Here is a 21,304-nt window from a genome sequence, read left to right on the forward strand (position 1 = left end):
GAGTGATGCAGCACAGCTAGTAAAGGGCGCACCGAGCAGTGCTGGAGTTGCGTCGCTCTTGCAACACAACTCCAGCACTGCGTCAACTTTACGGCATCAGATGCGTCACGCATCTGCCCCTCCTTGCACCTTGGGGCGCCACATTGTAAATGTGACGCGTCTGTGGTGGCGCAAGGGGAGGATTACGTGATGCATCTGTTCTTGTGCATCCCTGCTGATTTGCAGAGATGCGCAAGAAGTCGTAAATCTGCCCCTGGGACCCTATGCCTCTACCTGATGTATTTGTCGTATCCTCAGTACATTTTTATCAAAAAAGTACATTCCTCTGGCTCATTGACCTAATGTCTTTAGGTTAGCATATTAAGCATGTGCATATTACCTGTGATGGTCTTATCCAATGAAAAGTTACAAAGTGTGTGGGGGAAATGCTCATTGATTGTAGTAACTTTTAAGAGATGATTACTGAAGCCCATAGCTGTGATTCCAAACTGTAAAATGTGTTACTGGATGGACAACTGAGTGTGAGAGGCCTGTCTGTCTCTTCTAAATGTTATTTTATTCATTTATTTAGAGGCTTTTGTATAGCGCCAAAAGAGCTACTGGCGGTAGCCACAGAGCACTAAGGGGCACATGTACAATGAAGGGGCGGAGCTTGTCATTAGCCTCCTGGGCTTAACGACACGCTCCGCCACTTCGGAAATGCAAGGCTGCACCATATTTACAAGAATGTGATATTGCCTTGCCTTTCCCCTGCGATGGTGCAAAGTTCAACAACTTAGCGCCAATGCAGGCACCCTTGCACCAGAGTGTGAGGGTGTCTGTGTGAAGGGGAGGATTGGTTATGTGTAGGAAGGTGTCCCTTCCTGCACATAAACAATCCTAAAATGCCATTTTGTAAATTTAATGTGTGCTGTTTCATGCAGCACACATGAAAGTTACAAAATGGCATTTTTTTAAAGGTTTGTTTATGTACAGGAAGAGGTGCCTTCCTGTAGATAAACAAACAATGACATTTTGCTTTTTCCAGGTGTGCTGCCCAAGGCAGCACACATGGAAAAGGCAAAAACGAGAAGAAATAATGCATTTCTCCTGGTTTCGCCAACTTAAGACCAGGATTTTCATGGTCTTAATTTTGGAGCTGCCTCATATGTACGCCAGCCTTGTACATAGGGTGAAAGGGGCCTTATGTACAAGACGGCCTTAAGTTAAGTGGCTTAATGCTGCCTTGTACATAAGGCAAGGCCTCTATTGCTATGGGAATGTCACAAAAAGTGACGTTCCCCTAGCGATAGGAGCTTGTACAAGTACCCCTTTGTGTTTGATAACAGTGGTTCGGGCATAAATGGGATGTTAAATATTGGAAAGGACAGCAAAGGGACTGGATTATCTGGGATGCAGAATATGTAAGCGCCTCATTAGGAGTTTGACCGTGTGCCATATAATGAGAGGCCCATTTTAGGCGTCTAATCTATAGGCCCCAGTCAGAGTGCCCAGTTACCAGCTGCCAGTCTTCCAGGGATGTCAATTGGTGGTGGTAGCCTGGAAACTAGCTGAGGGTTGTTTTTCAAAAAAATATGGTGCATATTCACAAGCCCCTATTGCATTGTGGTGACGATAGGGGCCTCGCCCTATTCACAAGGCAGTATTAAGCCACTTAACGTGGCTTAGCGCTGCCTTGTGAATAGGCCCCCTTTAACTCTGTGTTTAGCATGAAAGGGGCGTGCAATGGGTGTTGTGGTAGGCATTTGACCAAAACACCCATTGATATTTACGCTGTCCCCTATTAAGGGCAGCGTAAATAGGAGCTAACACCAAATTTAAGACCAGGAAAACCTTGGTCTTAAGTTGGCAATATGAGGAGAAATGCTTTATTTCTGTCTTGTGCAGCACACATGGAAAATGCAAAATGCCATGGTTTGTTTATGTACAGGAAGGTGTCCCTTCCTGTACATAAACAAACCTTTTTTTTAAAGTACAGTTTTGTAACTTACAAGTGTGCTGCATGAAGCAACACACATGTAAGTTAGAAACTGCCATTTAAGGTTTGCTTATGTGCAGGCAGAAGGGACACCTTCCTGTACATAAGCAAACCTCCCTGCTTGCACACACCCTTGCACTCTGGTGCAAGGGTGCCTGCGTTGGCACTAAGTTGTGAAACTTAGCGCCACCCCGGGGGGGAAAGCAAGGCTGCACCATGTCCTTGTGAATGTGCAGCCTAGTTTTTCTGAAGTGGCGGAGAGAGGCATTAAGCTAAGAAGGCTAATGCCTCTCTCTACCACTTCCTTGTGAATATCCCCCTATGTTTTTTAAAGCTTCCTGGATCTCGGAAGGTTGCTTTACTGCCCTAGATGCGATTTAAGGGAATTCCAGAGGGAGGATCCGAGGTTATGAAGGGTTCTACCTCCAAATCCTTGACGTGGAACTGGGGGTGGAGTGCAGATTCTGGCATGTTGGTCCTAGACTCAGGGAGGAGTGGTTTGAGCCAAAAGTCCCGAAAAGATGGATGCACGCCCTGATTCCATCCTATCCTTTGTAGAAAATAATACTGAATAATATAGAATGACTAAATGTCCTAAATGGAAGCACAAATGCTAGACAGAGTATTTCTAATCTGAGAGAGCCTTTTGATATGTATATTAGCTGAGTGTTGTATGATACATGTGTCGTTTCTTTGGAAGGCCCAGTCCTGCATGGCTCTTAGGCCATGCCTGCTCCTTGCTGAGCTTCAGTGCACTCTCCCTGTGAGTCTGCGGGTGTGCCCCTTCGTTAAATACGCATCAGCAAAGATGTACGTGAATAATCTGTAGGGACTCTGGTCTAGTTTCTTTTGGTTCCAAATAGCGTGCATGCTAAACTCACCCGTGTTAAGAGTGTGTCACATAAGGGCACTCTTTGAACTTCCTCAGCCCTCACAAGGCAAGACTAAGGATGCCAGTGAGGGAGTGTCTGAGATTTAGGGGTAGATTTACAAGAAAGTGACGCATCTTTAGGGGATCATTCAACCCAAGTAAGGGGAGAGGGACAACCGTATCTACAACTCTACCACCCGAACCCCCTGAACCACAATCATACACACATAGAGGGGTGGAGAGACTCAAAAAAACCACACATAACACCACAAAACAGAACAAATGTAACTGTTTTGAAAATACTGCCCTCACCCACACACCGAGGTGTGTGACATGCTTCATCATCGGGTCTGCTTACAATACGCCCAGGTGTAGCCACACTCTGGACGGAGCATAAGGGAGGGGTTGAACATAAAAGACTAAAAGGTACAAAACCAAACAACATATATACACAACAACAAGTGATCAGTGAATGTCATCCTGTGACTTGAACTGGTGTACAACACGTGCAGTTAATAGGGAAGTGTTTAAAACTGGTTTGGGGATACCAAACAGAACTTTATTAATAGGTTCTACAACCAGGATTAGAAGGAGAAAAAAAGAATGGGTAGTGTTTCCAAGAGAAAATGAAGTTCTCAAAACAACCTTCCTGATACCACTAGTGTCAATATGTTTCGACCGACTTACTGCGCCAAGAAGGTCACCCCGGTCTTCTTCAGGACGTGAGGGCAGTATTTTCAAAACAGTTACATTTGTTCTGTTTTGTGGTGTTATGTGTGTTTTTTTTGCATCTTTAGGGGATACCTCACTTTCCCGCACCACCCTGAGAAACTCTTGTGCCACCATGGATGGACTGTATTTACAATACGGCACACCATGGCACAAGGATTGACATATGCATCAGAAATTCTGACACATCTGTTGGGGCAAAGGTCACGCAATGCTGGAGCCGTGTTGAAGCATCACACAACTCCAGCAAAGCATTTTGAGGCATATTCCCATTACACTGCATCACTTCTTATGCCTGCTTGAAGCAGGCGTAAGGTTTTGACACAATGGCATCCTAGAAGTGGCGCAGTGAAATATTGTAGATTTCACTGGGTCAATTTTATGAGGCTTTCCTTCCTGAGAACGCCCACCCTGTATACATTATTTGTGACGCAGAGCTTTACAACGTGACGCTTCTCCCTAGAAGAGTCAGGTTGTAAATTGGCCGCATTTTTTACGCCGCCACTGCAGCACAAAAGTGACGCAAAGGCAGCGCAAAAGTGTTGCAAGGGGCTTGTAAATCTGCCCCTTAGACAGGAAACACGTCCCTGATATGGAGCTGCGGCACGTGCTGGCTCTGCTCCCCATTGGTTAACTGACCTCTGCCGGGCTCTTGGGGAGGTGGGGCATGAGGGCCCTTCACACGACCGCATTACACGGATGCCACATCACAGTCATTCTTCGGACCTTTTCAGTCAAACCACGGATTAAAAGCTTAGAGCCAGCTTTTCCTGCCCCAAATAATCTCTCCAATAAAAGGACCCTTCAGCTGAGGGCAGGCAGGGAGGTGTGAAGGAAGGGACAATATGGCCATGTGAATGCCTCCCTGATACCACAATAAATACAGCGAAGGGGACAATCTTACTCTGCTACACGCATCATCATTCCTGGGTTTGCTTTACACCACCCTGTCTTATCAGCAGCTTTCAGAGCTGATTCGGGAGAACTGCACGTATTCTTACTTGTCCTGGCGGCTGGGAAATGGCTTCTCTTTTATAGAAAACGAGAGCTGAGGTTCTGCCTTCCCCTTCCGTTGCTGTTTCCCATCAGAATGTCTCTAGTGGCGAAGAGTGCATGGGAAACGAACAAGTGGCGAGCCTTACTTGAACACATTCAACATTCAATGAATAACCGAACTTCTATCTATCTATCCATCCATCTATCTGTCTGTCTGTCTGTCTATCTATTGGTTTCTATTTCCGTCCGTCCGTCCTTTTGTTATCTATCTATCTATCTATCTATACATCTATCTGTCTGTCTGTCTATTGGTTTCTATTTCCGTCCATTCGTCTGTTTGTCCTCTATCTATCTATCTATCTATCTATCTATCTATCTATCTATCTATCTATCTATCATCTATCTATCTATCTATCTATCTATCTATCTATCTATCTATCTGTCTGTCTGTCTGTCTGTCTGTCTGTCTATTGGTTTCTATTTCCATCCGTCCGTTTGTCCTCTATCTATCTATCTATCTATCTATCTATCTATCTATCTATCTATCTATCTATCTATCTATCTATCTATCTACGTATCTATCTATCTATCTATCTATCTATCTATCTATCTATCTATCTATCTGTCTATCTCTGTCTATTTCTGTCTGTCTGTCCGTCCGCCGTCCGTCCAGTCAGTCTTTCTGTCTGTCTATCTATCTATCTATCTATCTATCTATCTATCTATCTATCTATCTATCTATCTATCTATCTATCTATCTATCTATCTATCTATCTATCTAGCTATCTATCTATCTCTGTCTATCTGTCTGTCCATCTATCTGTCTATCTATCTCTGTCTGTTACTGTCTGTCTCCACGTCCATCTGTCTATCTGTATGTCTGTCTACCTCTCTGCCCGTCCTCATATGTGCTTGGTTGTGTAATGCACTCCCACCACCGACTGCTAGTGGTTGTGTCTATGTTTGTGTCTGCCTGTCTCCCGGTCTGTGCCTCTACCTATAAATTTCATTTACCTTAATCTGAATGGCTTTCTGCGACTCTGTGCTTTTGCATGTTTGCATCAGTATCTCCATTCATCTGTGTCTACCTCTCAGCCTGTCCCTCCAAATCCCTGTCAGTCTACTGAGAGTTGAGTCTTTCTATATGGGCATCTTCCTTCCTGTCTACCCCTCTGTGTGTGTTCCCATGTGCATCCCTCCGTCCCGTCACCTTTGTGCATCACAATCTCGCCCCCTCCCTATCTTCCTTAACTGCCCGTGTGAGCACGTCTGTCTGTCTGCGTCTGCATGCTCTTGGATACTGTCTCTCTTTTTGCATGTTCTTTCTGCCTCTCTCTGTCATTATTAGTGTCTACATATCCGTATATTAGTTCTTCTCTGCCCGCCTTGCTGTCTCTTCATCTGTGCCCCTCTGTGTCTCTCTGGCTGTCTCTGTGTATCTCTGTCTGTCTTTGTAGCTGGGTATCTTCCTCTGCGGTCAGCATCTTTCTGTCCAATTTTATACTCAATTTCAAGACGTCATGCAAAATATACGTGCTACTGAATAACTAAAACAAAAGAGAAGCACCGCCTGTGCTCTGTGTTTTCCATTGAAAGCTCGCGGCTTCCAGTGCACGGGGCGGCGCTGGGAAACTCTAGCGAGGGGGAAGCGAAGCCTGGTCAAAATGAAATGTATCACCAACTTTTTTGCGTCCGCCCGGCGTTTCCTGCTCCAATAAACGGAGCCCTCGCAGGCCCGAGATGCAGGGCTCGCTCTATATTTAGCCATCTGCATGGCTGATCCCTCAATGGCTTTGCGTCCGCTCGCCACATTAGCCTCTGCTAAAAAGACTGTGCTTCATTGTGGGGCCGGGTCTGAGGGGCGCTGGGCTAGGATTAACATGCAGTCCATTAAATCAAAGTGAGTGCGCACGTCGCTGTGTCTCCCCTCATGGATTTCAGGATTCTGCCAGGATTACACCCGCGCTCTGCTGGGGCCGCTTGCTTAGAGATAAATCTGCGGCTGTCAGGTACGTAGGGCAGCGGGGGCAGGGTGGTGCTTCTGGACGTGTCCTCGGGTCCCCAGCGGCGCTGTGTGCTGTGCGGGCAGGAGGCACAGCTGGGCTCACGCTGGGCTTTGTGGTGTCCAGGCGGCACGGCAGGGCTCACGCTCCACTGGGTGGTACTTGAGGCACAGCAGGAGTCACGCAGCGCTATGTGTGCTGGCGGCTTCACAGAGGTCCACGCAGCGCTGTGTGTGTGCTGGTAGCACCACACGGGCTTACATAGCGCTGTGTGCTGGTGGCACCATACAGGCTCAAACGGCGCTGTGTGTGTTCAGGTGGCACCACACAGGATCACGCACCGCTATGTGAGTGCTGGCAGTACCACACGGGCTTACATAGCGCTGTGTGCTGGTGGCACCATACAGGCTCACACAGCGCTGTGTGTGTTCAGGTGGCACCACACAGGATCACGCAGCGCTGTGTATGTGCTGGTGGCACCACGCGGGCTCACGCAGTGCTGTGGATGCTGGGGGCACCACACGGGCTCACACAGCGCTGTGTGCTGGTGGCACCATGCAGGCTCACACAGCGCTGTGGTGTTCTGGTGGCACCACACAGGATCACGCAGCACTATGTGTGTGTTGGCAGTACCACACAGGCTCACACCGCGCTGTCTGAGTGCAGGCTGCAACACATAGGCTCACGCAGTGCTGTGTGGTGTGCAGGGGCATTCCCAGGTTCGGCACTGTGTGGTGTACCGGCGGCACCACACAGGCTCATACAGCGCTGTGTGTGTGCTGGCTGCACCACAGGTTCACGCGGCGCTGTGTATTGTGTCAGGGGCATGGCCAGGTTCACACAGTGTTGTGTGATGTTTTTGAGGCGCTGCGCTTTCTAGTATACACGGGGCACGGGCGCAAGCCTAGCAGCGTCGTTTCCCCTGTGCCTGGACATTTTGAGCGGACCCCCGGCGCTGTTCTCCCAGGAGCTGGGCGTTACGTGATATATTTGAAGTGTTGTTATTATGTTGGCCAGTTTTCGCTTTTGCACGTACTTCCTTTGCACAATATGCTCAGGGCGGACGGCCTATTTAGAGCCCGAATGCACATAAAAACGCCGTCCAGGGCCGCGCTTATCATTACGGATCCGGGTTTAACTAGGAAATGCTCCCATTAAATGTGGACGTGGAGCGTGAAATGAATTGTGACATATGTCGTTAGTTTAATATTTGAAACGGTTGGGATATTTAATGTGGAAAACCACAGCTATTGCCTCAGGCAGGCAGGGAGAGGAGGGTTTGCTGTGAGAGATCACGTTTGTGTGTGTCTTTAATTGTGAGGATCCGTGTGAGAGGAGCGTGTGTGAGACAAGGACAGAGGGAGGAATATTGTACGTAGTTGAGGTCTGTGCGTGGGTTTCAACTGGTATCGTGGCGCTCCATTGTCGGTGTGTCGCAGTGTACCTGTGCGTGTGTGACGCATCATGCAGCCCTGTGTGGGTTTGTCCGTGGATGAGCGCCAGTGGGCGCTTGCCTGGGCGCCTGTGTTTTATGCGCATCTTTGGCTCTATCTGCCTTGATATTTCTGCGCGTTTGCGTGACTGCGACGGGGTGCGCGATCTTGAATCAGTGTGGAATAATAGGCCACCTTTTATTTCTATTTTGTATTAACATGGTGCACAAAATACACCAGATTTGTATAGCGAACATTGCTTAGGGGTCAGATAAATCTTTAAGACACAGCCTGCCCTGACATTAAAAGCAAAAGAGATTATTTTTTCAGATGAACGTTATTTATGCTTTTATTTATTTATTTCGAATAAAAAAATGTATGCATTGTCTGTCAGATCGACAGACTTAATTTTCCTAATCGTGCAAACACTGAAACAATTGCGATTTTCCGTGCATATTATATTAACCTCACGCCTCTTCCGGCCCTTTCACCTTCTAGAGCTGGAAATTGCAATGCTTTATGATTGTTTATCTTCATGAAAGCAACATAACAGGTCATGTTTTAATGAATGTTTATTGTCACGGCACTGCTGTCACGGAGGTTTGATCGATAACCACAAACTGTATTGAACTACTTTTTCCTAAGTCTTGTGTGCTTCAACTCACACTAAATGCAGTCTTACTGAATGTCTAATCTGCTGCATAAACGGCGGCGTGGTATTAATACACAGTGCGCCTCGAGACCAGGTGCCCCTTTGATTCCCAGAAGAGACGGGGCTGCGTGCATTTGCCGTGTTTGTTCGCTGTACAATGGGATTTATATTCGAGTCCGTCCTGTGCCGCTCAAAGGCCCGTTCTGTGCAGAACAGCGGGAAGGTGACCTGCTAATGGGACAAGCTCGGCGTGCTTACAGTCGCATTTGCCCCCTGGATGTGCTGAAATATATTGATCGCTCGTACAGCCGTATACCATCCAGTTCACGACTGTGCCAAGGGGGACACGAGTCCTAGAGAGAGAGAAAAAAAACGTTTGTACTTTATGAGCTGCAGGGAAGAACTCTAAAACGCCTGTTTATGTCTCTCCAGGCACGCGTAAATTGATATGATAAAGCGCAGGTCCGGCGGCGGTCTGGCCCTGCTGATGCCGGCGCTGTCAGGCTGCAGCGCACCGCCTGTGAGCCAGGGTGGACAGGCCGCAGGGGGCCCGCTTGGCATCACGTGAGCAGGTCCACACTGGCATATGGTGACAGTGCCGGCTGTAGCAGGCTCCAAGAACTGCAGGAACTCTGTGTCCCTATGGGGCCCGGTGGAGAGGCCGCAGGGGGTCCGGGTGGCATCACTCAAACAGATCCAGACTGGGTACAGAGGCATGGGTGTGACCCAGTGACGGCCGTGCAGGTTCTCGGCAACAGCCCCTCGTGCTGCCGCTGCTGGAACACTGTCCATGGGGGCCCGGTGGACAGGCAGCCGGGCACGGACAGGCCCTCGCTAGTACCTCGAGGGCTCACCGGAGCCCTGCCTGGCGCCCTGCCGCCTCCATTCCAGTGCAGATACTGGTCGAGCAGGGTCCCTGCTGAAGTGGCAGCCTCTCCCGATGCCGATGGGGGTCAGGACCCCTACACCAGGACCCAGACAGGCTTCCGGTCGTGCCAGCTCCGTTCCTGCTCTGGCATTAACCAACCCCTCGCTCGATAGCTGGCGGCTGAGCCATACGAGCTGTTTCTCCAATACCCATTTTAAGGAACGCAAACTTGCCCCTTTTGCATTCCAGGCCGTGCCTGGCTTCAACATGTCGCTGTCATCAGCAAGTGAATACGTCATACCAAGTACGTTGTTTTGATGCTGAGGTTTACAAATGACTGGTTCGCTCACATACTGTGATCTTGATGTATTCTGCGAAATGTTGGGTATTCATGTGTTTACGAAGCAGAGAACGTTATAGAAATTCAATAACGATCGGATCGACCGATCCACAGACCTGCCATTCCATGCATTCGATTTTCATCCACCTACCATCACACCTTGGGCCCAACCCCAGCTATCCCATCATCCGCCCTGTGTCCATCTGTCCGTGGAGGTGGTTATTACCAGTCAAACAAAACATTAGTTTAGAATTCAAAATGTTGACAAAAAAAATCAATGTTCATCATAAAACTACTGGGCAGCATTAAATAGTTGACTCGTTTTTAAGTATAATTATTTGTGTCCCCAATAGTCCCTAGTCTTCTGTGTCCTTCCCTGCCCTGGAATCCCTCTAGCGCCAAGAAACTGCACAGTGAACGTGCGCTCTATAAATTTTTAGAAATTCAAATTCAATTCAATTCACATCTTAGTTATAAAATGTCGCTTTTTGTTTACATGATTATATGCGTAAAAGCCACAACATGCACCTAGCAGCCAAGGGAATACATTCCACTCCTGAACACACGAGGTCGCTGTTGTGATCACATTTGCCAAATACTATCTTAAAATGTCACCCCCTCTGATACGCGGCAATTGTAGTTTTCGGTCCAAGGGACGGATAATTGGGCCGGTAGGAATCGATGAATACGCACGCGCATTTGATGGGGAGAAATTTTAAGATACAATACACCTTTTGGGACATGCCGTCGCAAAGCTGCTCGCCGCACAGTTTAAATGGCAGATCGTGAAAAGTGACTGGATCTTACGATGACGAACAACAAAGTGGTTATTTCAAGAGGATAAACGTCTATTGTTCAACTATCACTGGTGAAATCAATTACTCTTGGTGACTGCGTGTCTGGTCTTGTTTATTCCCGCCAGTCTCATTAGAAAGTGGTTTAAACCCCGCATACTCCTTATTGGTTTATGTTTCCACACCACTGAAATGTCGCGGTTCAGGTCCACTGTAGAGAAGTTGTCCGATGCGTTACTGAGAGGCAGCTGTCCAGCATGTCTCTTCGGGCACGCTACCTTGAGCAATGACCAATTGCCCCTATCCGTCGCTTCTTGGTTTACAGAGCTGAAAATGGTGCGTTCCGGTGCGAGGCGGGCCACTTTACACTCCCTGTATGACTGCTTGTTTGTGCTGTGCACGAGAGTTCACGCGTGAACGCGTTCACACTTTAGGTGCCGCATACCAAAACATAACATTCCGAACCAACACCATCCCACCAAATGTTCTTATTTTTCTCTAGAAACATTCCCCTTTGTGTGCACTACATTCTGCTAAGAAAAACGAAATCATCGCGGTTAAGGTGCATCTTCGAGACATGTACCGCATATATTTTACTTTCCAATTTGAACGCGGTGCTTCCATCATGGTGTGTTGAGGGTACCCTTTTGTGGTCGGTTTCTTCACAACGATGGAGCTGAGCATCAAAGGTAAAGGGCGGTGTGTGATCAGGCGCCACACACTGCAAGCACTGCCCACTTTGGTTCCTGTCAGACACACCCACCTGCTCAGACTATCACGTGCATGCCTTGCTCCTAAGGTGCTTGTGGAGTAGACCTTTTGATGTGAAATGCGGCAAGTATGGAGATGGACCAGTGGGTTATTGTTATTTGGCACTTTTATAGCGCTGCACGACAATTATGGCCTCAGCGCTGCAGCAGAAATAAGGGTATCAACGACAATTCCCACTACCGTTTCCACGTTACGTTTGTAGTTGTGAGTTTCTGAGCTCTTTGGGTTAGCCTCTTCTGATCTTGCCCAGAATGTAGTGCCAGAGGTCGGGGCCACAGTCACGGAGGAGGAAGAGTAGGGTCGCCTCCACTTCTAGACGCCAATATGAGTCAGGCGTTCCTAGCAAACAGAACTGGAGGGACGCTGTAAATAGATTCCCGACTGCGTCACTGGGACGACGTAGGACGTACAGCTGCGTCAGGAGTTGCATTACATGACGCAAGCATTACAATGAGAATAGACACTGATCTGAACTATAGTTTCGGGCGAGTTAATATGTAGAGCGTTGTAAATGTAAATGAAAATGAGGCCAAGGCGCCTGGAATACTTGGGTCTATTCAGCCCCAGAACGCCCCTCAGCCTCTCCCAGTGCCCCCCACAGCCAATGCACGGCACCCTCTGAGGAGGATCCTCAACTTTTGAAGGAGGACGATGAAAGAGGACCTACTGGATAGGGGAGCAGGAGGGGGGAAGGGACAATGAGGGAAAAGGGAACATACAAACGTAACAAAAGATTGGCGACTTGATTTTCATTGAAACGTTGCGGTGGGTAGAGTTGACAGTTCAGCAGGCGCCGGTGTATGTGTTTCAAACTTTGAGCAGGTGTGTGCGCACTTCGCTGAAATGTTATTTATAAATGCTCCGTTTGTTTTTATGATGCGGTATCATCTCTGCAGTAAAGGCGTCCGTAGAGCAGAGCAGCCAGGGCCTCCGCTGCAGCAGCCGGATGGACGGGTTCAGATCCGAGTAAGCATTCTAGCAGGGGCGCCTCAAGCTACGGGGGCCGAATGGGCACATGTGATGTGCTCCCGTACTTCGCCCAGACCCACGCACACGGGTGCTCTTTCGAACGGTCTCACAATGACACACTAGCGCGAGAGCACTCTGAAGAGTACTGGCGCGCGCTCTCGTGAGTGCCCTCCGACCAGGTACATAATATACTTGAGACAAGATGATGCCAACCCACACTGTGAGAAGCTTCTAAAGAGGCGCTTCCGCACACTTTAACCCTTCTACCATTTATTGTTTTAACATACGATAAAGAAGGGATTCTAAAATAGTCCTAGGCAAAACCACTATTTCATTTTGAAGGTGTGCTCTCATAAACCCCACAAGCGTCATCCAGCAAGTTACTGCCCTGCACCTCCAAGGGTTCGATGTGAAGTGGTACTCTCGTCCCTTCCTGGGTGAGCTGCTATCCCTCACTCGAGTTCCGGCGCGATCACTACATGTCTTCAGACTCGCTATTTAAGTCTTGTGCAGCAAATGTACTCGTTGTTGTTGAACCATTACTTAACCTCGTCACAGCCGTAAGAGCCTAAGGGATAACTCTCACAGCCCACCTCAGAGCTACTCTCGCACACTTCCATAAGAGCCTTGTAAAGAGTTACTCTCACAAAACCACAGCAGCTTATTAAAGAGTTACCCTCACACACTTCCATAAGAGTCTAGTAAAGTTGTCACACGCATCCATCCCCGCCCCACAGTACCCCCTGACGAGGTGTTCTAACACTCCTGCGCTAGTACCGACCGGAGAGTTACTCTCACACTCCTGCACTAGTGCTGACTGGTGAGTGACTCACACGCCCCATAGTGCCCTCCCACGAGGTGTTCTTACACTCCTGCACTAGTACCGACTGGAGAGTTACTCTCACACTACTGCACTAGTACCGACTGAAGAGTTACTCTCACACTATTGCACTAGTACCGACTGGAGAGTTACTCTCACACTATTGCACTAGTGCCGACTGGAGAGTCACTCTCACACTACTGCACTGGTACCGACTGGAGGGTTACTTTTACACGCCTGCACTAGTGCCGACTGGAGAGTGACTCACACGCCCCATAGGGCCCTCCCACGAGGGGTTCTTACACTCCTGCACTAGTACCGACTGGAGAGTTACTCTCACATTACTGCACTAGTACCGACTGGATGGCTACTTTTACACGCCTGCACTAGTGCCGACCGGAGAGTGACTCACACGCCCCATAATGCCCTCCCACGAGCTGTTCTTACACTCCTGCACTAGTACCGACTGGTGAGGAACTCACACGCCCCATGGTGCCCCCCTTGCACGCCAGCACTAGGGCCGACCGGAGAGTTACTCTCCCACTCCTGCACTAGTACCGACTGGTGAGTGACTCACACGCCCCATGGTGCCCCCTGACGAGGTGTTCTTCCACTCCTGTACTGGTACCGTTTGGAGAGTTACTTTTACACGCTTGCACTAGTGCCGACCAGAGAGTGACTCACACGCCCCATAGTGCCCTCCCACGAGGTGTTCTTACACTCCTGCACGAGTACCGACTGGAGAGTTACTCTCACACTCCTGCACTAGTACCGACTGGTGAGTGACTCACGCGCCCCATAGTGCCCTCCCACGAGGTGTTCTTACACTCCTGCACTAGATCCGACCGGAGGGTTACTTACACGCCCCATAGTGCCCTCCGACGAGGTGTTCTTGCCCGCCTGCACTAGTGCCGACCGGAGAGTTACTCACACGCGTTCTTTTTGTGCAGTCAGCAGAGGTACTCTCTGGAACCTTCAGTAGAACCCACTAAAGACTAAGTTACTCCCTCACTCCTTTAGTACTGACCGAGGATTTACTCTCACACGCCTACTTTTTGCTGCCTGAAGCAACGCTCTCTCATATCTCTATTAGTGCCGGAGGAAGATTGGATTGAACACACGTCTTAGTGTCGACGAAAACCCACTCACACATTCACAGGTGTGCCTTGTGAACAAGATCTATCACCCCATGCATTCTCCGAAAGCTCTCAGTGTCTCACACACACCATTAGTGCAGCTTGAAGAGGCCTCTCAAACACCCGCACTTGTGTTTCTGAAGAGGTACTTACGCAGCCCATTGATGGAGTCACCTGAAGTGAACTGTTGGTGTCATTGGAAGTTGCGCACACATACATTCCCACTAATTAGTGCTGCCTTACGATGTGTTTTTGCAACCCCCATACACACCGTCTTACCTGATTCTGCGTGACACGAGGGTCATCGACAACAGATTATCAAGTACTCCCATTAGCGCAGTCTTATGATTAACTAACTCTATTCCCTGGTACACCACTCAGGGGGTACTCTCCAACACCGTGTGCCTATATTCCGAGAGGTACATAACACCACTCCATTAACCGACCCCACAAAAGCCTTCAGGAGAGGTAGTCTCACAGGCCACCATTAAAACTGCTTACAACAGTTCTCATATAACGATTAGTTCCTTCTGAAAGTGTCCTGTCACATACCCAATAGTGCGTCCTGAAAAGGTAAGTTGGCACACACCCATTGATACCTTGTGAAAAGGCACTTTGGCAAGCACCCATTAATACCTTGTGAAAAGGTACTCTGGCAAACATCCATTGGTACCTTCTGAAAATGGGATATGGCAAAAACCCATTAGTACCCAGTGAAAAGGTACTAAGGCAAACACCCATTGGCACATTCTTAAAAGGTATTCTGGCAAACATCCATTAGAACATTCTGAAAAGGTGCGCTAGAAAATACCCATTAGGGCCTTGTGAAAAGGTGATCTGGCAACACCCATTGGTACCTTCTGAAAAGGTACACCGGCAAACACCCGTTGGTACCTTCTGACAAGGAGATCTGACAAACACCCATTGGCACCTTCTGAAAAGGTACTTAGGCAAACCCCCATTGGCACATTCTGAAACGGTGATCTGGCAAACACCCATTGGTAGTTTCTGAAAAGGTGATCTGGCAAACACCCATTGGTACCTTGTGAAAAGGTACTTAGGCAAACGCCCATTGGCAAATTCTGAAAAGGTACTCTGGCAAACATCCATTGGAACATTCTGAAAAGGTACTCTGGCAAACATCCACTGGTACCTTCTGAACAGGTACGCTAGAAAATACCCATTAGGGCCTTCTGAAAGGTGATCTGGCAACACCTATTGGTATCTTCTAAAAATGTACTCTGGCAAACACCCATTGGTACCTTCTGAAAAGGTGATCTGGCAAACGCCCATTGGTACCTTCTGAAAAGGTACTTAGGCAAACCCCCATTGGCACATTCTGAAACGGTGATCTGGCAAACACCCATTGGTAGCTTCTGAAAAGGTGAATTGGCAAACACCCATTGGTACCTTTTGAAAAGGGCCTCTGGCAAACACCCATTAGTACCTTCTGAAAAGGTGAATTGGCAAACACCCATTGGTACCTTTTGAAAAGGGCCTCTGGCAAACACCCATTAGTACCTTCTAGAGCTACGCTCACGCTTCCTCAGCCGTGTCTACTAATAGGCCCTTTAGGAAATCACCATTAGTACCTGCTAAAATGTTATTTGTAGTCATTCTCGGCAGTGCCTTTTGAAGAGGTATTTTCACAAACCCTAGTGCCTTCTTGATATGAACGATGACATACCCCATTAATACCCACTGCAGAGGTACTCTCATACACCTTATTAGCACCTTTTTGAGAGGAACTGTCACCCAATTAATACCTTCGTATGAGGAACTGTCACGTATCCCAGTCATGCCTACTGAAGAGGTGCTCTTACTTACCCTATTAATACCTTCTTACGGTGAATTCTTACATACCCATTAATGCTACTGAAATGGCACACGTGTGCCTCTTGGAGAGGTGTACCAACACACCCTATGCAAACCTCCATGACAAATTTCTACAACATACTGATTAATACCTCGTCTGTCAATAAGCCCTCCCAATAGAGCATTCTTAAGAAGTATCACCTTTATTCGATTAAATACGTGTTCCAGGTATATTATCACTCATTTTATACACAGACGTAGATGCACAAAAACATACACGCATGTGCACACACAGACACCCGTGTACTAAATAAGCAGTGCAACAAGTCAGTTGTTGTACTACACCTACCTCCAGTGATCCAAATCCCTGCACCCCCCCTCCCACCTCGTTGCCAGTGAGTCATTGGAACAGTCTCCAGAGGAATTGGCAGCAGTGCTTAATTTGTGCTGGTGTTTACCGGTGTTCGGCACCGGCACTTATTTATAAACATGGGCAGATATTTATGAGAATATACCACCACGTGGAGGCGCTGTCTGTATTTTTTAAGATTAAGTTAATTAATGGAGCAGTAAATTGTTTAATATATCTTTAAAAAATAATAAAACTCAGGCTCAAACCTGAAGTTTAAAGTACCTTGTGGGTTGTGGTAATTGCAGTGGACTTGTGTAAAATGCGCTTACATTTTTACAAATTAAGCACTGACTGTAAGGCTTCCTGTCGTTTACTCAGACTCACCTCCGATGAATGCCTGCAGATACACACTCCATAGAGTAAACTTCCGGGAGTTACTTTCACACATTCCCATGAGTGCCCCCTACCCCACGCCCATTACGTCACGATGAAGAGTTAGCGGTACTCGAACGCGGTCCATGGGTGAGCTGTTACAGAATAACAAAGTACACCCATAAGAGTTAAGAGTTACCCTCACGCCCCATAGAGTAAGTCCATCCTTTAAACGCGCTATCACAGCCAACGTTAGCCCTCCGTAGAGATGCTATCCTCTTGAGTGTGGGCCTGAAAATCTCGAACGGTGCTGGAACGGACTTCACTCACAGACCGTGCCCTCTAAGGGGACATCTTCACACGCAGCTCATGGGCGCACTCCGAGGAGCTGCCTCGCACTCCAAGAGTGCCTTAGAAAGAGTCACCTGCTGGCTGTCCTAAGAGGTACTGTCGCACGAGGAAAGGCATGGGCGTGCCCAGGGGTGTGGTCTTACAGTCACCGAGGGAGTCTACCACCACCACGTGCAGTATCACTCAGAAAGCAGCTCACTCTGAATGGGTTCTATCACATCTAAACAATCCTGTGGCCGATCAATGCTGGGCCCTTTGAATGGGGTCCTGTCATATTCATTCACTCCATGTATTCCGGTTAAGTTTTTGAACATCACCTATGCAGTGCACCCTTAACGCCCTCAAATAGGTCGCTAAACACCTATTGAGTGTGGACTGAACCACGAAGCTGCAGTGCGACCTGCCCACACCCTCCTGCGCACTACAATGTCTATAAACAGACACACCCATGCACTGTGCAGGAGGGTCTGGCCCTTCCTCTATTACTCTGCCCTTTGAAGTTCTACCAGACTTAGGTAGTGCCACGCGCTCTGCGGAGTAAGGAGCACAGTGTGCAGTTGAATGAGACAGTGAGCTGCTGGGATGACTGGCAGGGCACCGCCAGACACCCGCCAGTGGCAGAGCGTAGGGGGCTCGCCGCTCATGGCACGGCTGGCAGGACTCATGGAGGCTGCAGCGGGGCCCCGGCAGCAGGATTGTGAGGGGAGTCCTCGAGTGCAGAGGGTCACAGGCCACCGTGTCTGCGCCAGAGTGCAGCCAGTAAACCTCTCTCAGGAGGGCACCCTACTTGCGGGTGTATGGCGCTCATAAATGGGCAGGATATCTGGTAACATTCTGCTGGAGGCACTCCCCAAAGGAGAGTGGAGGACGCGCAGTGAGGAGAGCCCACGGCAGGCTTGGCCCTGGGTGGACTCAGAAGGGCCAGGGCCTCTGGTAGTGACCTCCCTGCTGGTCACAGGGGAGCGGGCAGCGTGCTGGGAGTGGGCCGCTCCTGAACTGCTGTGGTGATTTGGAGTCACGGCTGGGAGAGGCTGCTCACCGAAGCAAGCGTGGGGCAGGTGGGGCAGCAGGGAAGCCGAATGGCACGCCTGGCACCACCCGGGCGCACAGGGTACCAGGCGGTTGGTACTGTAGGAGCACTAGCGACCAGGACTGAAGCCTAGGCGCCGGGCCTCTCTGACTGGCACGGGGCTCACGGCAGGTTTGCACCCCTCGGCTCACTGACTGCTGGCACTGGCTGTGCACGAGCGCTCCCCTCGAGCCTGAGCGGCTCGCGCCGGAGGGGAGTCCGCGCGCCGTTGGTGGGCCCTCTTGGCAGGGCTGTGGCGGCGTCAGGCGGTGCTCGCGGCAGGTCTCGAGCACCCTGACGCAGGTCGCTGGTGCCGAGCAGCAGCAGCAGCTCTGTCCGAGGGGTTTCTGGCAGGAGAGCCGCCTGCGCACTCACTGGTGGCGGCAGACACAGCCTGAAACGTGAACCGGTCAACAGCTGCTCTCTCTCCCAGGCGCGACCAATCAGGTCGCGGCAAGGACGTCACCGGCTGGCGCTTCCGATTGGCAGGGCTGGTCCAAGCAGGTCGACGTCACCGAGTAGAGCGAGGCAGCGCCAGGGGGAGATGGGGGCCGAGCCTGGAGCTGCAGAGAAGTTTGAAGGAAAAAGATAAGGAGGAAGAGTAGAGCGCGCGCTGCCCCTCTCCGCCGCCGCCCGCCCGCACCGCACCGCACCGCCGACGCGCCCAGAGCCGCGCGTGCTGCACCGCACTGGAGCAGGCACAGCACCCAGAAGCGCCGGGCACCTTCTGCTGCAACCGGGCACCAGGGCAGCCCTCACGCCTCACCTCCTGGCTGCCGCGGGGCTCACATCACCGTGCACCATTCCCCTCTGGACATTATTCCCTCTTTCAGATATGGGAGACATGGGAGACCCTCCGAAAAGTAAGCAGGCCATTATTTGTTTTTCTTATTGGTAGTCACTTGACATTTCTTCCTCTTTTGTGTGCTCATCGCCTTCATTTCGGCCACCTTTACTGGAAGAGTCTTTGCACCCCACTTTGACAGCGGCCCGCTTCTGGGCGCTAGAACTGCCATGTGACACACACTACCAGTTTCCCCCTGAGGCCTGTAGTTCTGCTGTTCCGGTTGTCATTTCAAACAGACACTGCAGGATGCACTTTGAAGCTGCCTGAGGGGCAGTTGTGCATCTAGATATCAGATGTGTTTGCAGGTAGTTGCAAATTGTTATTGGCAGACAATTTATAAAGCATTTTTTTTTTACTGCCGTGAAACATTACTTCGACTTATGTGAATTATCCTGTGGTGTGCTATTTAAAATGTAAGCCAGGTGAACACCACGTCCTTGGCTTTTTCTCCCTTTCCGATCTTGTGAAGTTTGTTGTGAACCAGGGGTTGTTGCCGGTGGCGTCACCATAATGTGGTGCATGCTGCAGGGCGGGCCTGCCCCTGCTGGACTGAGGAAAGCATTCATTGAACTGTGTGCCTTCCTGGCCCGGGTCTCTGTCTCCTGTAATTTAAGTCAGCCCGACAGATTTGCGTGAGTCTCTGTTATGTCTTTCTGAGAGGTGCAGTTCTAAACACTCTGCTGCATTTAAAGGTAGGGTGACCACATTGTAAAATCCAAAAAACTTGATATTTGTCAAAAAATAGAAAAGGCGCTACAACTAACACATCATTCGAAGGGCACATTGATAGCGCTCATCAACAAAGAAATACAATCTAAAAACTTAAAGCCAGTCTCATATCTATTAATTAAATTCCTTTTTGTTACCTGCTGATAGCTAGCACTGCTTTAGAGCACATACAAACGTGCATCAATTGTCCCCAGTCGATTCCCTCTGAAAACTGGGACTTGGGCCAAATTTGCAGAAATCTGCTGGGACAGCTGGTGAAAACTAGGGATTGCCCCGCCAAATTCGGGGCGCCTGGTCACCCTAATTTAAAGCAACACAATGATCTGTTGATATAATTGTGTAGCCTTATACAATAAAGTGATACATACAAATAACGAGATTAATGAGAACACCTATTAGTGTCCTTGGGAAAATGGTGTGCACTGCCTGAATGGTGCGCCTTATTTGTGCTTTGGCTACACTACTATAAATATATTGTGATACGTTTGTAAATGTTGTATTCCTCTGCTTCGTACTTGGGACAGTGCGTGTCCTAGTTTTTGAGACCACGACACCTCTTTCCTTATCCTTTAACACGGTTGTCACGCGGTGCTCTGACATAGCGCCATGAAGTTGCTTTCCTGCATGGAATTGCCAGTTGTCGGTGAGGCTGTAGTATATATTACAGGAAGCCCATTTCAAACCATTAGTATTTGTTCATCTGACTCAACGTTCAAAATATGATTGTCCAGCGAGTGCGAAAGAGTACGGTTATTTCTTATACAACACCTGCAAATTAAATATTATTCCAAATGGAATTCGGTGTATATTTTAAGGACCCGCCATAGCAATGTTCTATCACTTTCCATTATTCTCTCTAGTAGCTGTTTGGTTTTACAATGCGCCCTTCCTAAGTAAAATACACGCACGCATACCGTTTGTTTCCAAAATACACAAATGTAAGCTGCAAGTTGTTAACAGTTGTAGGGCGAATTAAATATTTAATTTTCTGCAAAAGCAGGCTGGTTTTTAGATTGTTCTTTTTTTTAGGCGGCGGATGGGCTCTTAATTCTAATTATTATCACTGTGAATTTGGGGAATTTCTTCAGTTTGTGACAGTTCGATGCATTTTGTAACAATTCTCCAGTTTAATTGGTATGTAGAATTGCAGCAGTACCAAACTATTGGGAAAAGGTTCAGTCCGGATAAAACACACTATTTTTATGAATTGAAAATCTACAATAACAAAATATATTCCCGAAAGTTTATGCCTCCTTTGTCTGACTGCTACTTTTGATTTACATCAATTAGGCCCCTGCTGGTCTCTTGCACGTGCACTATTGCAGTTAATGTGAGAGGAGGGTGTGCTGCTGTGCTTTTATTGTGCACGGGACTTTGAAGGGCTGGCAGTAACCAAGGGCACCAGGCAT

At 48.8% G+C, this 21,304-nt stretch overlaps 1 protein-coding gene across 3 annotated transcripts in view; it reads left to right on the top strand.

Annotated features, from left to right (window-relative positions):
- Window positions 1–6,379: 6,379 nt before the first annotated feature.
- ISL1 (ISL LIM homeobox 1) overlaps window positions 6,380–21,304 on the top strand; it is a 36,721-nt gene continuing 21,796 nt past the window's right edge. For 2 of the 3 annotated variants that reach the window (XM_086960615.1, XM_086960616.1), the window contains exon 1: window positions 6,380–6,583. In XM_086960615.1, coding sequence (XP_086816741.1) covers window positions 6,505–6,583 — 79 coding nt within the window. In that variant the 5' untranslated portion in view covers window positions 6,380–6,504. Of the gene's footprint in view, window positions 6,584–18,870; window positions 19,183–21,304 lie in introns of those variants that run through there. The other variant, XM_086960617.1, reaches the window with a different exon arrangement.

This window comes from Lissotriton vulgaris, chromosome 3_1 (assembly GCF_964263255.1).
Source record: "Lissotriton vulgaris chromosome 3_1, aLisVul1.2, whole genome shotgun sequence".
Classification (NCBI taxonomy): Eukaryota; Metazoa; Chordata; class Amphibia; order Caudata; family Salamandridae; genus Lissotriton; species Lissotriton vulgaris.